The sequence below is a fragment of the Balaenoptera ricei genome, chromosome 14 (assembly GCF_028023285.1).
Source record: "Balaenoptera ricei isolate mBalRic1 chromosome 14, mBalRic1.hap2, whole genome shotgun sequence".
Lineage (NCBI taxonomy): Eukaryota > Metazoa > Chordata > Mammalia > Artiodactyla > Balaenopteridae > Balaenoptera > Balaenoptera ricei.
In genome coordinates this window covers 27,779,372-27,792,965 of record NC_082652.1, presented here as the reverse complement: position 1 = coordinate 27,792,965, position 13,594 = coordinate 27,779,372, and the positions used below count along the sequence as shown (strand labels likewise).

Below are 13,594 nucleotides of genomic sequence, written 5' to 3'. Positions count from 1 at the left end.
GCGCGCCCACCCCCAATCATGGCCAGGGCTTGGCCCCCAGCCCTTCCCAGGGCCTCGTCCGCGTGGGCCCCTCGAGTCCAAGCCCAGCGAGCGGCCGACCCCTCCGCAGGCAGGAGGCGCCCACTGGGGACCCGCACTGCGCCGCCAGGTTGGTTGGGAGGTGGCGGATCCCATGTCCCACTCCCTGGGCATCCGGGAGCCAGTCAGCCTCTCACGGTCCCCTCCACGCGGCCTCGCAGCCCCCATCCGTCCGGTGCACACTGCAGGGACTCAATAAGTGTTTACGGAGCCAAAAAGCGGCGGAGGGCGGAGGGCGGAGGGCGGAGGGCGGAGGGCTCACCTGGGCAGACTCCCCCGCCCCACTCCCCTCCGGCAGAAGAGGTCCCTTATCTTCCTCGCGACCGGCTGTCAGCGCGTGGCGGGGGAGGCGGGCGCCCCCTCGTTCCCCCTCCCCGCCCCCACGGCCGCGATCTGCGGACCCCGGGGCCCGCCCCCTCCAGCCTGGGCAGGTCCTGCTCTGAGCACCGCTCCCCGGCGAGCCTGGTGTCTCTGCGCCCTGCGCCCCTCCGCCCCAGGCGCCCCGCACAGGCTCTCCTGCAGGTCGCGAGCGCCCTCTGCTGCCGGGCTGGGGTCGTGCGACCGGGGAGGACGAGACACAGGCATCAGCCCCTTTCAGGGATGAAAACACCGAGGCTCCCCGCGCAGGTCAGGGTTTTGTCTGCCTGGGCCGCTGTCTGGCCCGGCCGGGTCTCCCTCTATGCAATCCCTCGGTTGTCGTTCACTAGCCAGGATGTGGTTTGAGTCCCGGGGCAGCCTTAGGGTCCTGCACCACGTGTCTGGGCAGGGCAGGGCCAAGACGCGCCCTGCTGAGGACATGTTGAATGGAGGCCTTGAATAGTTAGGACAGAGAGCAGGAAGGTCATGCCTGCCCTGGGAAGGGCTGGGCCTTGATCTAAGGCTGGGGGTCCTGGGAGCCACACCACTGGCCACCCCCCTACCCCCCGGGAAGCTGGGGGGCCAGTCTGTGGTCGGAGGATCCTGGGGCTGCAGGGCAGGGGGCCCTGAATCAGCCAGCCTGGGGGCTGCAGGTATGAGGGGCTGGCAGAGCTCTGAGTGGACCCTGACCTGTTCCTATCTGGAAGGAGTCTGAGGCCCCAGAGGGGACCAGCCTATCAGTGGGGAAGGGACCCTGGGGCAGGTGTGTCATCCATGAGATGGAGGACAGTGCTGGAGGGAGGGGCACCATAGGCCCTGGAGCTGGGGGAGGGGTGTCCACTCCCCATCCGTGCACAGGGCCATTCATTCAGGGTCCCTGAGCTGGGACTGTTCCAATTCCCCACACTCTGGAGGCTGAGGCCCCAGGGTTAGTGTGTGGAGGGTCAGCTTAGGGTCAGGATTGGGACTGGGGGCTCCAAGCAGGCTGGGCCAGGTCAGCCAGCGAGTCCAGGCTGGCATCCCCCTGTGGTCAGTACCTTGGCCGGAGCGCATCAAAATCATGGAGAACTGGCAAGAGGGAGGGGCAAGCCTGGAGAAACCACGTGGCGCCACTGCCCCGTTGTCCGAGTGGGAAGTTCTTCCTTAAGTTTGACCACACTGTGATGCCAGCCTTTTCCCTCTTTCGAAGAAGCTCCAGTCTTCTGCATCTCCTGGCCCTCGGGGCCCTCATGCCCACCCTCTCAGCAGGACACTGGCCGTGGAGCTGGGCTCCTGCTCACCACTTCTCACAGCTCCTGCTGGGACCTTGTCCCATGGCCCAGGGGGGCCTCCTTCTCTTAGCTTGGGGTCACCTAGGACCCCAAGGCCACTTTCTCTGGGACCTGCATTTGCCCCCCAAAGGCCTCAGTGAGGAGGAGAGTGGGTCGCAGGGGCCTGGTTTCAGCTCTGCTCCCAGTGCAGCCATGGAGAAAGCTCTGGGGCCCAGCAGAGAGACCCTCCTCTGGGATTTGGTTTCCTCTTCTAGAAAGTAGGGGTGACACCCCCTTCCTGTACCACATTGGGGCTGAATTTAGGGGGTGGCCTGTGGACCTTGCTCTGACAATGACTATTACCTCTGATCCCCACCAGGGGCTCTGGGACACTCCCTGGGGGAGGTAGGGTGGCAGTTTATTTGTACAAAAGGGGCCGCTGTCCCAGATGTGGTGATAAGGCTGGATGGACGGCCAGACAGTCAACTGCAGCCCACAATGGGCCGGATGCCATGCACCTGCCCACAAAGGAGGGGGTGGCTCCTGCCTCACGTCCCACCGGCAGCCCCGAGATAGCATCAGCCTGACCGGAGGGCCATCTGTCTTGTCCCACAAAGGCCAGGACAAAGGCCGTGTCAGTGGCAGCCTCCCCGACCCGGTCAGCGGAGCCGGGGGCCTTCCTGTGCCAGGCAGCTGGGGCTCAGGCCCGAGGCTCCTTGTCAGGGTCCTGTTTGGGGTGAACAGCAAGCAGCCTTCATTGTTCACAGGGCCAGACAGGTGGGGGCCACAACTAGGACGGGAGCAGGACCCCAAAAGTGGGAAATGCATCAGCCCCTCTTTGGGTCCGCCAGGCCCTCATTAGCAGCCTGAGCCTCACTGGGACACCCACAGAGGATTCCCAGGCCCTGGTGGCTCAGCCTGGATCCAGGGCTGGGACGGAGAGACAGGGACTGAGAAACAGTCAGAGGTGCCTTCCTGCAGGAGGTGGCGGCCAGGTGGAGGACACGATTCAGAGACCCTGCAACCCCAGGTGCCTCCTCACCCCTGCAGGGAACTTACGTGGACCCCAGCTCACAACGCTCGCCCCCTCCTCACCTGCCCTCCAGAGCTTCTCGCTCAGATGCCCAGGAAGCATCTGCTGGGCCACCGACCACCCTCACCATCCCCAGTGCACCCCTGATACCCTGAAAGCTGCCTGTGTGGTGCAGTCACTGCCTTCGGGGAAACCTCACACCCTGGACTGTTCTCAGAGCCACCTGGAAGACCCTCACTGACTCCCGGAAACCGCCACTCTGAGCATCTGCTCTTTCTGGCAACTACACTTCCTGTGGGGTCCTCACCGTCCCCACACTGTCCTGTCCAGTGTCCTCACTGTCCACTGTCCTCACTGTCCCCTGTGTCCTCACTCCCGCCAGTGTGGGCACTGTACTTCCAGCTCTTCTGTGCCTTCTCACTAGAACTTCTGGGAGAGTCGGTAGCAGGTGAGTTCACTCCCAGACCTTGTGCACACCAGAAGGTGATTTTGGGTGTATGAACATGCGATGTGTCCCCTTGAATCATCCCCGGGAGCTCTTTCTGGGTTTGAGGGGGGGGGGATTCCGAGTCGCACGGTGCAGAGATCGGTCGGATGGGGAGCAGGGTTTATTCGCACTGGAGATGGCGTGGGGGCCTCGACTGGTCTGGGCAGCGGCTCGCCCCGGGCCCGCCTCGGCATCCAGGTCCAGGGGGTGCGTGCGTGTCGCCAGCGGTGCGCGCGCAGCAGCGGGGCCCCTGCGCGCGGCCGCAGGGGGGCGCGTCTGGGAGATCGTGTGGGCGGAGGACGCGGCCGGAGCGGGGGCGGTCAGTGGGCCGGCCGCATGGCTCAGCGCCAGTCGCTCGGCTCGGGGGTCGCGGGCTCCGCCGACAGCGGGGTAGTCAGCGGCCACCGGCGTGCGGCGCGGGCGCGCAGCCTCCGCAGGCGGCACAGCAGCAGCGCCAGCAGCAGCGCGTGCAGCAGCCCGAGGCAGAGTAGCAGGAGCTGCGCCGCCAGCGCCCCGCGGCAGAGCGCGCCAGGCGGGCAGGCGGCGCGCAGCTCCTCCTCCGCCAGGTAGGACAGCAGGCGGCCCCGTAGCGCGGGGGGCGCGGCGCAGTGCAGGTCGCGGTAGGGCTCGCGCTCCAGCCGGCCGGCCAGCCAGGCGCGCAGCGGCACCAGGTGGCAGTCGCAGCGCCAGGGGTTGGCGCCCAGGTGCACGGCACGCAGCACCGGCAGCGCGTCCAGCAGCCCCGGTGGCAACGCCGTCAGGTTGTTGCCCGTCAGCACCAGTTCGGTCGTGTCCGGCGGGAAGGCGGCCGGCAGCGAAGCCCACGTCAGCCCGCGGCGCCCGCAGTCCACGCGCGTCCCCGCGCAGCGACATGGGGCTGGGCAGCCAGCGGCCGGGCGGCCCGGCGGCGCGAGCAGCAGAAGCATTAGGCTCAGCGCCCCGCGCGGCCCTGGAAGGGAAGCGCCGCGGTGAGCCCGGCCCTTGGGGCTCCTGGGCGGGGTCCCGGGGCACCCGCGTGCCCCCCACCACCCGCGAGCCTCTCCACCCCGACAGCCCGGCACACCGGCTGGAAGTGCCCTCTAAGTCTGACCCAAACCTCTCCCGACTACAGCCCAGAGGACTAAGCACCTCCCCACCGGACTCTACTCAGGGAGCGGCCTGGCCCGGGCAGACCCCAGACTCACCGGAGCCCATGGCGAGAGGACAGCGGCCCAGCTAGCTCTGGAGCGCCAGGCAGCAGCCGCAGAACCGGGCGATAAAGCCGCCCCGCCCCTGCCAGGCCCCAGCGCACCCGCCAAACCGACCACAGCCCGGTCACCCTTCAGAAATAACCCGGAGGCCAAGCCGGCAGCGCAGATAGAGGGCTATCGCCAGGCTGCCGGCCGACCGGGCTTCCGCCCCACTCGCTCCCAGGGGCGCACGGAGCACTCGGACACCCTCTTCGACGTTCACCAACATTGTTCTCCTGTCACCAGGACAGGACGCAGCATTCACAACTGAACAAACTGGAGAATGGAGCTTGGGGGCAGGGATCATGCGGGTGGAGGGATGGGGGACCAAGGGCTCAGGAACCCGGGGCAACAGTGCTGCTGGGGGGAACAGGCCTCCAGAGACCAACAGGGAAGGGTGGTCCAGGGATGGGGGTTGCCAGTTTGCCCACCACCCACTGCTCCTGGAGCCAGGCCATGGCCATGGGGGAGGGGCGTAGGCATTCACAAGCATCCCAGCCCCATTATTCCTCCCCAGCAGCCAGCTGGCCTCCTAAGGTCTGGAGGGATCCTAATTGCTTCGGCTGTCCAACCTGCCCGCTGAGCTACCTGGTGAGTGGGTGAGGATGTAAGAAGGACCTGGCCCACCTCAGCACAAAGTGAGGGCTCCCAGGTTCACTCTGCAGCACTGGGCAGGGAATAGGCCCAGGATCCTGCGGATCTGCTCCCCTATTCTGCCTTGGTTTACCCGCCCATCTGAGTAGGGCCTGGAATCTAAGTGCTGTGACCTTCTGGGTTCGGGGGAGATCTCAGAAGTCACCATCCAACTTAGCTCCTGCTCCCCCAAGGCCAGAGAGGGCTGGTTGTGGGGGCCATTGTCCAGGCCCCTTGGAAGCAGATACAAATGAGGGGAGGGGCTGATGCTGAGAATAAATTAGGGTTGGCTGGGGGCTGCGACCCCGCGTCTCTGGGTCAGTTCAGGAACAGTAGGGAAAAGTCCAGGTCTGGGCCACTCTGGAATTGGGGTTGTGTCCAGGCCTGTTGGCGATCCAGACGAATCCGGGGTCGAGTCCAGGCCAGTCGGGGTCCAGGGGTGGGAAGGGCCAGCCTGGAAACTGGCAGTATATCCATGGCAAAGTGGGGCTGTGGTGGGGTCACTGGTCCTGCATTTGCTGCTTCATTTTCTGCAGCATCTCCTGCATGCGCCTTAGCTAGGGGGCGGGGCAGGAACAACGGAGGGCGGGGTGAGAAGTGTGATGGGACTGGGACGGGCCTGGCCCTGTCCCCACCCCCAGCCCCTGCTCCTCCCCTGCTGCCTACCAACCTCCTCATCTTTCATCCTGATGAGCTTCTCCGTCTCAGCATCGGGGGTTGGCAGTGGCAGGATGGGGATGGGGCTCTCCATGCGGCTGTCCTGCGTCAGTTTGCTGCAGGGTGGACACCAGGGATAAGCTGCTGGGGGTTGGGCTGACCCTCGATACCCTGTGGCTCCCACACCTCTGGGTGGGGGTCAGGGCAGGTCCGAGGGCGGGTGGGTCACACACCTGGTCATCTGCTGGATGCAGTGCGCTCGGTAGTTCTCGTAATGCACGTCGCACGTCACGTCCTTGAGGTCATGCATGTGTGTACGGATGAGCATGTTGCGAAGCTTCACGAAGTCGCAGTGTGCCTGGTTCTCCACTGTGGGCAGGGGCAGGCGGTGGGTGAGGCACCAGCCCAGGGGAGCCTTCCCACCCAAATGCTGTGCCCCAGGCCTCGACTCACCCTCCACGATCCCCCAGGGGTACAGACGCCCCCGGACCCGCTGCCCCTTGGCCTCCACCACCGTGTTGCTGCCGATAACAGCGAAGGGTGCGCTCTCCTGGGGGGGCAGGTGCAAGGGCTCACTCCCAGTTAGCATGGGTGTGGGGTCAGTGGTGGGAGAGGGGCATGGGCACTAGGCGCCTGGTCTGCCCCTCCAGAATCACCATCAACAACCTCTCCCCAAAGAGACCCTGTTGTCCCCACCTCTGGCCTCTCTGTTGCCAGCTGAAGCCAGAACTGGTGCAGCTTACACCTTAGGGCTTTTGCTGGGCCGTGCCCATCAGATGTACCCCCCCTCCTGATACCCCTCCCCACCAACAGCCACTCCATCTAGTGCCTCCCCATTCCTTTCCCAGGGCAGAGCCCATGCCTCCTGTTAGTGATACCCCTGCTGACTTCGGGGTGAAAGGTCCACCCTGCTCCTGGCTCGGTGGCCACCTGTCCCCAGCTTGGGCTTGCCATCGCCACTCTAACCCCTGGGGCACTCAAAGCCACCCCCACCCCCGGAGCTCAGAATTCTGGGAGCCAGGACATGCACAGGCCTGGGGCCATTGGACCAGGCCCTTCTGCGGGTGAAGCATGGCGAGGGGGCTGAGCGAAGGGCCAGGGTGGGGGCCTGGCCAGTGGTTGTGCCTTTAGGTCCTGGCAAGCATTCCATGACCTATTAACTACATGGGGACCCAACTACACAAGCCAGCGGGGGACCTGGGCCACCCTAGCCCCAGCCCCAGGTGAAGACTCTATGGCCTGGACGAAAGACTCCTGCCCCCCAGATCAGACCTGGGCCCTGGCCCTCCTCCCAACCTGGTGTAAAGTGGCCTCTGGGTCCCCTACCCCCAGTGCTGCAGCCTCACCTTCAGTTCCCGGTCCTGCTGCTTGAAGTCCTCGTCCTCGTCCGAGTCACACTCAGGAAACTGGTACACGTGGATCCCAAACTTGTCGATCTCCTCCCGGATCTGCGGCAGGCAAGGGCCATCAGGTGAGGGGCTGGTGCCCTTGGCCCCACCAGAGTCCCGGCTGCGCCCCGCGGCCGCACAGGCTCACCCGCTCCTTCAGCTTCCGGATCTCACCGGGGACAAGACAGTCGGCTTTGGCGATGAGGGGCACGATGTTCACCTTCTCGTGCAAGGCTTTCATGAAGCCCACGTCCACGGGCCGCAGCCTGTGGAGAGCAGCCGGGGCGAGGGGCGAGGGGCTCATGGGGTGGGGGTGGTGGGAGGGGGCGCCGCAGGGATGGGCAGGACCCGCACCCCTGGCCCGGGGCAGCCACCTACCCGTGCCCAAAAGGGGAAATGAAGTACAAGCAGCAGTGCACACGGTTGTCCTGGATGTTCTTGCGGTTGAGGCCACTCTCGTCCCGGAAATACTGCTCAAACTGCTGGTCCACGTAGTCGGTGATGGGCTTCCAGCTGAGGGCAGGGGGCACATGAGGCCAGGCTGGTGGCTGGTGGCCGGGGGCCAGGGCAGACCGGGCAGGCCTTCCTCACCACTCAGAGTTGTTGACGGCATCCCCGAAGCCTGGCGTGTCCACAATGGTGAGCTTCAGCTTGACCCCCTTCTCCTCAATGTCCACCGTGTGCTTCAGGATCTCGACCGTCTGGCTGATGCGCTCTGTGGCAGGGCGGGTGGGAGGATGGTTTGGAACAGCCTCTGCGACCCTCACTCCCACCCCGGGCAGCCCAAACCCTCGTTCTCATCCCTGGCTATGTGGCCCGGCGGTGATCTGGACCCTGAACGGGAGACCCATGCTTCGGGGACAGAGGAGCAGGCTGGACCTGGAAGGAGCCCTCGGAGAGGTCACCCAGCAGGAGATGGTGGCAGCGCCAGGGCCGCGTGGGGCCCACTCACCCTCAGCACTGAGCAGCTTCCGCTCCTTGTACAAGTCAGTCAGGAAGAGGCTGTGTACCAGTGTGGACTTCCCCAGGCCCGACTCCCCTGCCCACAGGTGCAGTGAGAAAGTCGGGTCAGGTCCCAGGCCCCAGCCCAGACAGAGCCTGGCTGCCAGTGCCCCCCGCCCGCCCTGGAGGCCGGCCCACTCACCCGCCACCATGAGCGTGAAGTCGAAGCCCTTCTTCACAGACTTGCGGTGCACCTGATTGGGCAGTGTGGCGAAGCCCACGTACTGCTTGTCGATGTCCTGGCGGGGGCGGGGGGGTCAGGGGCACGCTGGGGTTCCTGGGGCAGCCCAGTGCCTTGGCCCCTACCCAGCTCAGGCCAGGGGGCAGCAGGGCAGGGTCCCCAGGAAGGGGGCATCTCAATGGCAGAAGTGGGTGAGGGCCTGTGGGCAAAGGCCCTGGAGGTGGAAGGCAGGTGGGGGTGGAGCGTGGAGGCGCCCACGAGGGCTTCGCAGGGACTGAGATGGAGTCTGTGTGCGTGTGGAAGGGAGTGGTAGGCACAGCGGGCAAGGCGGTGTCCCCCCTTGGGTGGTGGGCAGAGGGCACCAGGACCCAGACCCCTCAGACACGCCCAAGGCCCTCAGAGACTGGAGAAGCCCCCACCTCAATACTCACCCCTCCCGAGTGTAAGGGGTGGGAGGCCCCGTCTGGCCCCGATCCAGCCGCGGGGGTGGCTGGCTGCGGCGACGGCGGAGCAGGGGCTATTTATAGACAGCGGCGCCCAGCCTCCCGCGGCCTCTGGCGCCCACCCCAGGACCCCGGCCCTGCAGCCCCTGTCAAATCCCCAGTCCGTGCGCGAGGGGCGGGCGCACAGCTGACCCACCTTCCGCTCCCCTCTCCACACACACCTTGAGCCGCCTCTGGGCCTGGGTCCGCGGCGACAGCAGCTGCTCCACCAGGCGGTCCTGGGGTGCCGCCAGCGAGTCCATCGCAGCGACCCCGGGACCTTGCCCGCTGCGCTGGGGCCCAGAGTGCGTCAGGCCCACCCGGCGTCAGCCATGCGCCAGGGGCTTGCGCCCTGTGCGGCCCCGAGGCCCTGTTCTCGCCCCCGGGTTATAGGTTACGGGTTACGGACGCGGGAACCGAAGCCCGGAGGGGCGGCGCTCACGCGATGCCGGGACCCCGAGGCCACCAAGCCGCTCGTCCGGCCCCAGGCGGGCCTGCCCCTGGCACAGGCGGGCCCTCGCGCCGGAGAGGAGCGCGCGGTCTCCGGGAGACAGTCGCCTGGAAATTGGGCCGCGCGGGCGGAGCCACGGAGCGGAGGAGGGCAGGGCCCAGCTCGGCGGGCTGGCGGGCGGCTGCGCGCGGAGCGGCGCGGCTCAGGCCGTCAGTCCAGCGACTGCACAGCCGGGTGGGCGGGGGGCCGGGTCCACGGCCGGGTCTGCGCTGCCGCGTCCCGCCTGCCAGAGGGCGCCCGAGTACGCCCCCATCCACGCGCGCGCCCGCGGGAGCCCGCCCGGTCCCCCTACTCTCCCGCGGCGGTGTCACAGAGGCGCCCCCAGCTACCCACCGACGCACGGCCCGCCCCTCGCGTGTGTGCGCGTGTGTCTGGAGAATTCTCACCGCCGTGGCCGCCGAGAGAAGTGGGGAACCTGCGAGGGCAGAGCCCACCTCCCCACCCAGGCCCGCGGAGGCTTACGCTGGGGGAAGGGAGCGATCAGAGCACTAGATGCCCAACCCCTACCCCCACCTCTGCAAACTTGGAAGCTGTGGCCAGTGAGTAGCTCCACAAACCCGCTGGCCAGCCCTGCGCTGCCACCTCTGCCCCCAGACAGCCGCTGCCAGCAGAGGTAGGGGGTGCTGGAGTGAACCCCTCCCCCTAAGGGGGACACTCCCTCTGAGCTTCCACCTTGCTCTCACAGGACTGGGCAACACAGGGCCTGGAGGGCTCCAGCCAGCTCAGCCCTCACACCTGTGCGGCCACCCCAGGGACCACAGGGGTCTCCTGAGCCCCCAAACCCTTCCTCACTGACCCTGCCCGCAGGACCCACCAGAATCTGAACAAGCCAGCACCAGCCCGGTGGCAAGGGAGGCCTGCAAAGGAGCTGAGGATCCAAAGAGACATGCCCCTAGACTGTGCGTCAGTGGGAACGGGAGGCCCCACAGTTCTCCCCCACCTAGGCCCTCCCTTCTTGGCTCCCTGCTTAAGGGGCCTCTGTCCCCCTGTCTAGGCTCGTGCTGCTGCTGTGTGGCCTGGAGGCTGCTGGCACCTGGGGAGGAGGGGTGGGCCCACTGCTGGGAACAGGGAAGCCTTTCATCCGAGAGGAGGGGGGGGAGCCACAGGCCCCAGCTCCCCAGCCCGCCCCCAGCCCTGGCTCTGAGAAAGCGTCCGCGCTGGCCCCAGCCCTCCACCACGCGGACCTGCGAGGGGCCTTGGGGCTGAGTCCCACCCAGCCTCCACGCCCGGCTCCAATTTAGACATGGCCCCTCAGCCCAGTTCCTGCCCAGACAGGCTGACATCTCGGTCCCAGGGCATCTCCAGGAGGACAGACAGAGCTGGCACCCCACAGCCTGGTGCCTGACGGGCTCGTTGCCCCCAGAAGGCCTCAGTTTCCCCATCGGTAAGGCACAGCCTCAGTGGAGGTCCGGGTCAGGGGGACAAGACCAGCTCCCTGCCTGCCTGCCCCATCTCCTGACTTCGTCCAGATGGGGCCTGGGGATTCCCTGGGGGATCCCCAAGGAAGGGGCCCTTCCTCTCCCTTTCTCTGGCCCCCGAGGCATAACAAATACTCCTCAGGACTTCCCGAGCCACAGACACTGCTGCGCCCACCTCCTCCCCACCTCCTCCTGGTGCCTGACACTCTCGAGGCATTTCCATTCTTAGAATCACCCCAGCCGCCAGAGCCAGTGAAGGCCCCACCACTGCTAGAGATGGGGTGGGAGTTGGGGGAGGGGGCACAGAGGACCACCAGAGCCCTCCGCAGTGTCTGAGATGGGTGGGCACAGAGGGGGCCCACAGAGCTCCCCTGCCCCCTTTCCCAGAGTGCAGAGAGGCTGATGCTCAGTAATACCAACAATGGAACAGCAGAGTTACTGCGGGCTTCCGGCTCCCCCAGACCCACGGGGAGCCTTCCCCAAACACCGGGCTCCCTGGCCCTGCTCCCAGGGGACCCCACACCCCACCCGCATAATGCTCTCTCCCTCTGGTCCTGGGAGCAGGGAACAGGTAAGGCTGGTCCTAGCTGAGCTCCAGGAGGGGCAGACAGGCCTGAAGGGGCTCAAGCCTCAGCAGGAGGGTCCCTGAGTGCCCGCAGGCCCAGGAGAAGAGGGGGCTGGTCTCCCAGGCCTTCCCTCTTTCTCTCCCTTGAACAATAGCTTGGTGGCAGTGTGCCCCTGCATCTCCTTCATTGTTTGACCCGCCACGATGGGGAGGCAGCTCTTGGCCCGGGCTCCCGGGGAGCCCCTTGCTGGCAGGGTGAGGTGGTTGCGGCCCCTCCCTGTGAGCCTCACCCGTCCCAGGGTGGGGCGTATCCCTGCTAGGGGCCTGGCACTGGGCAGGAGTGACTCCCAGCTCCCACCCCACCTGCTGGGCCACTCCTGGCCCGCCTGCCGCACCTAGGCCAAGACTTTGGGCTCCACCCAGCATCCACCCAGGGTGTGAACCCCCATCCCAGACGAGGGTTGCCAAGGCCACCCTGGTGCCAGAGTTGGGCTCTTCTTTTCTGCCCTAAATATGGCTGAGCTCAAGCCAGAGAGGCCCCCAGCAGGGCTGCCCCAGAACCCCCAGCTTCCCCCGGTTACCCACCCCCCCACGCCCTCTTGGGGTCTCCTAGCTGTTTAAACCTGACCTCAGTTAGGTTCACAGCGAGTGCCCAGGCCAGCCTCCTGTCCGGCCCTCTATTCCTGGACACTGGGGTCCAAGCCAGCCCTTTGAGAAACCAGTTTGTACCCCCTAGATTTGAAGACTGGTGCTGAGCACCGGGATGACTCAGACCAGGCCCTGGAGGCTCCCAGTCTGGGGAAGAGGCCTGGCCACAGATCAGCCCACTCACATTGGTGTGTGTGGAGAGGAGGCATAAGATGCAGAGAAGTTGGGTGGGGTGGCCAGAAGCTCCCCTGTGGGGCTGCTCAGGGACTGGCCCTGGCTGGTGGACTCGGACCCCTCCCCCAGCCCGTGGCGTTCCATGACCATGGCCTCACACAGGACCCCCAGCACACGGCCACGGGCCAGGTCAGCAAGGAGAGGCTGGCGCTGCACCAGTGGGAGAGGGGCACCCGGCCCATCCCCCAACCGGGGAGGAGCGCACGCCATGCCTCGAGGGTCAGGAGCCAGGCCCGGAGGCACTGCGGCCGCTCCTCCCCTCTGCAGCCCCGGGTTGGCGGCACTGCCCAGGCTGACAATCGGTTATCGGTTATCGCGACAGAGCGGGATGACGGCCGGCGGGGGCGGGGTCGCGTTGGGGCGCCGCGGCGTTGGTGGCACAATGGGTGACAGCGGGCCGGGTGACCGACGGCGCACACGTACCTGCTTGTCCTCTGCGGGGTCGGGTCGGGGTCCGGGCCCGGGCCGGCGGGCAGGGGAGAGACCGAGACACACGGTGAGAGGCGTGCGGGCGGCGGGGACAAAGGAGTGCGCGCGCGCGCGCGCGGGCGGGCGCCGGGCTCACCTGGGGTCGCCAGCTTGCTCTTGTACCGCAGGCCTGTGCTCATGGTGGCCGACGGGGGAACGTGCGCGCGGGCGGGGCGGCGACGAGCGGAGGCCGAGGCCGGGCTGCAGGGTGACCGGCCCCTCCGCGCCGCCGCCCGCCCCGCCCGCGCTCCCGCCAGCCAATCGGCGCCCGCCGCGCCCACGCGCGACCCTGCGCGGCCAGCGGGGGTGGGGACCCAGGCGCCCCTACAGACCCCGCGCCCGCTGCCTGGGGCGACGCCCTCGCCTCCCGCCGGCCAGGCGCCCGGACACCGCGAGACCCGCTCCGCGCCCACCCCCGTGGCCGCGCCCCCTGCCCACCTCCCCTCCCCGCTGCCGGGCCCCTGCCCACGTACCACGCCCTCCATCCCGTCCCTGCCCACAACCCGCCCCCCTGCCCAGACCCGGGCTGACTCCTCTGCCTTCGTGGGACCCCAGTCCAGGCCTGACCTCTGGCCATCCTTGGTGTGGCCCGCCTGTAAAGCCTGCCCCTGGGGTCTCCCTCCTCATGCCACCCCCCACCCCAACCAACCCCTGGCATGCTCTGCTCACTGAGGTCAGTGGATGCCCCTCCTCACCTCATCAGGATGGACGCCGGAGGCTTTGGCCTGGGGAGTCCTGCTCCTGGCCGTGGCAGGAAAGGTGATGGTCACTGTGCAGAAAGCTTGATGCGTGGCGGGGGCCAGCCCCAGCTCCTCTCCTGCAGCTGCTCGGTGCTGTGCGCGCAGCTCTGCAAGCCCACACACCTGGGCCGTTAGCCGGCCCCCTTTCCAGGATTATTGATGGGGAATGAGCCGCCATCCTGGACAGGACGGGCCCAACCTGAGGCCTGCGCCCCCCATGCCCACCTTGGCAC

The 13,594-nt window shown here is 67.1% G+C and overlaps 2 protein-coding genes across 3 annotated transcripts; both read right to left on the bottom strand.

Moving 5' to 3' along the window:
- Positions 1–3,512: 3,512 nt before the first annotated feature.
- Positions 3,513–4,399, bottom strand: GP1BB (glycoprotein Ib platelet subunit beta). Its single transcript, XM_059894179.1, has 2 exons — positions 4,390–4,399; positions 3,513–4,154 (listed from the first exon to the last, which is right to left on the bottom strand). Exons 1-2 carry the CDS (start codon positions 4,397–4,399, stop codon positions 3,547–3,549), a joined length of 618 nt encoding a protein of 205 aa, XP_059750162.1. The 3' UTR covers positions 3,513–3,546.
- A 246-nt stretch (positions 4,400–4,645) lies between these two features.
- On the bottom strand, positions 4,646–12,822 carry SEPTIN5 (septin 5). 2 transcript variants are annotated; one of them, XM_059894177.1, is made up of 12 exons: positions 12,719–12,822; positions 12,577–12,587; positions 8,257–8,353; positions 8,065–8,151; positions 7,704–7,827; positions 7,491–7,625; positions 7,261–7,378; positions 7,071–7,172; positions 6,178–6,274; positions 5,958–6,093; positions 5,738–5,840; positions 4,646–5,624 (listed from the first exon to the last, which is right to left on the bottom strand). In XM_059894177.1, exons 1-12 carry the CDS (start codon positions 12,759–12,761, stop codon positions 5,568–5,570), a joined length of 1,110 nt encoding a protein of 369 aa, XP_059750160.1. In that variant the 5' UTR covers positions 12,762–12,822; the 3' UTR covers positions 4,646–5,567. The 2 variants fall into 2 exon arrangements, with proteins under 2 accessions (XP_059750160.1, XP_059750159.1); XM_059894176.1 differs by lacking the exons at positions 12,577–12,587; positions 12,719–12,822 and adding an exon at positions 8,960–9,669.
- Between the last annotated feature and the right edge of the window lie 772 nt (positions 12,823–13,594).